Source organism: Sinocyclocheilus grahami, unplaced genomic scaffold (genome assembly GCF_001515645.1).
Source record: "Sinocyclocheilus grahami isolate Dianchi unplaced genomic scaffold, SAMN03320097.WGS_v1.1 scaffold5235.1, whole genome shotgun sequence".
In the NCBI taxonomy this organism is placed as follows: Eukaryota; Metazoa; Chordata; class Actinopteri; order Cypriniformes; family Cyprinidae; genus Sinocyclocheilus; species Sinocyclocheilus grahami.
Window position 1 is genome coordinate 2,075 of NW_015509982.1, and position 1,489 is coordinate 3,563.

The 1,489-nt window shown below is 42.3% G+C and overlaps 1 protein-coding gene across 1 annotated transcript; it reads left to right on the forward strand.

Moving 5' to 3' along the window:
- Positions 1-79: 79 nt before the first annotated feature.
- LOC107577140 (mediator of RNA polymerase II transcription subunit 23-like) lies at positions 80-1,134 on the forward strand. The gene is made up of 4 exons (XM_016263248.1): positions 80-517; positions 591-692; positions 803-872; positions 969-1,134. Exons 1-4 carry the CDS (start codon positions 446-448, stop codon positions 1,109-1,111), a joined length of 387 nt encoding a protein of 128 aa, XP_016118734.1. The 5' UTR covers positions 80-445; the 3' UTR covers positions 1,112-1,134.
- Positions 1,135-1,489: the final 355 nt, after the last annotated feature.

The following is a 1,489-nucleotide window of genomic DNA, read 5'->3' on the forward strand; positions in this document are numbered from 1 at the left end:
TTTTTTTTTTTTTTTTGGTAAGAAATTTTAATTTTTTTGCACAGGTAACGTTTAAACCTCAAAATAAATGAACATAGTAAAAGTGTGACTCGCAGAAAGAGTCATTCATCGCTTCATGAAACTGCGTCTAAGGTGAAAGTAGAAGAAATGTCACTTATGGGAGTTGCTTTCTTTAGTAATCTGATGTGTTGTTTGAGTCGAATCTCTCACATTATTGAAGATCAGACTGTGCTCCAGTTCCACTCAAGCCATGTGTTTTCTTGTGGTAGTAGCTATTTTTTACTCTGATTTGGTGCTGTATATTAATTAGCTCTCGCATAATCAAGAGCAGAAGTGTGTGAACCAGCTCCAAAAGTCCCCCGACCATCAATAAAGCGTGGGAGTGTCTCTTTATTCTCTACATCTATGTGATTGTCAGGGCGTGAGGGATCTGCTGAAGGCTGTGATGGACAAGATTCAGACCGTCCCGAACTTCATGAGCTCGGCTGTGGTTCAGCAGCTGCTCGCAGCACGAGAAGTATGTTCGAGTCCTCAGACAGATGACGGTGCTTCTGGTGTTTCCCGAGTGTGATTAACTTTGCTGTGTGAAGGTGGTGGAGTACATACTGGACCGCAACGCTTGTCTGCTGCCGGCGTACTTCGCTGTGACTGAGATCAGGAAGCTGTATCCGGAGGGCATGCTCTCACACTGGGTAACTCACTCCTACAGACGCCTGACGAAGGCTGATTGTTGTAATGCAGGTGATGATTTGTTATCAGTGAGTCTTCACGAAATGAAACCAAAGTGTGTGCTGCTTTTCAGTTGTTGGGCAGCCTGATATCTGACTTCGTTGATAGTTTCAGACCGACCGCCCGCATTAACTCCATCTGCGGTAAGACGCATCCACACATCCTCGTCTCACACTGCGGTGGAATAATTATCCCATGAGCCCCTGCGGCAGTGTGTCACATGTTTGAATATGTTTCAGGGCGCTGCAATCTTCTGCCAGTGGTTAATAATTCTGGGGCCATTTGTAACTCGTGGAAACTGGACCCGACCACTCTGCGCTTCCCGCTGAGGGGAATGCTGCCCTATGATAAGGTACCGCTCTCGACCTCACAGAATTACTAATGAATCTCACATAAGAACGTGTAAAGGTCATGTTTGCCCAAAATTTCAGACTCGTCTGACAATAAAGTGTTAAATCATATCATATCATAAACAACCTTTAAGAGTTGAGGGCTTTAGGATTTTGGAAAAACTGACATTGCAATATTTAGGTTTTCAAAATCTATATTGCAGTATTAAAAAATACAGAAACTGTATAAATAATTTTGAGCGTGAAGCATATTTTTTTAGAAAAATGTGGGTGTACTCATTACATGAACCAACCCAAACCACTTTCAGTAACCATGAAGTGAAAAAAAGTCTCTCTCCGCCCAAGTTTTCATCGGTCACATTCCCAGTGTTTTTGACCCATTTAAAAAGACTTAAATAATGATTTTTTTT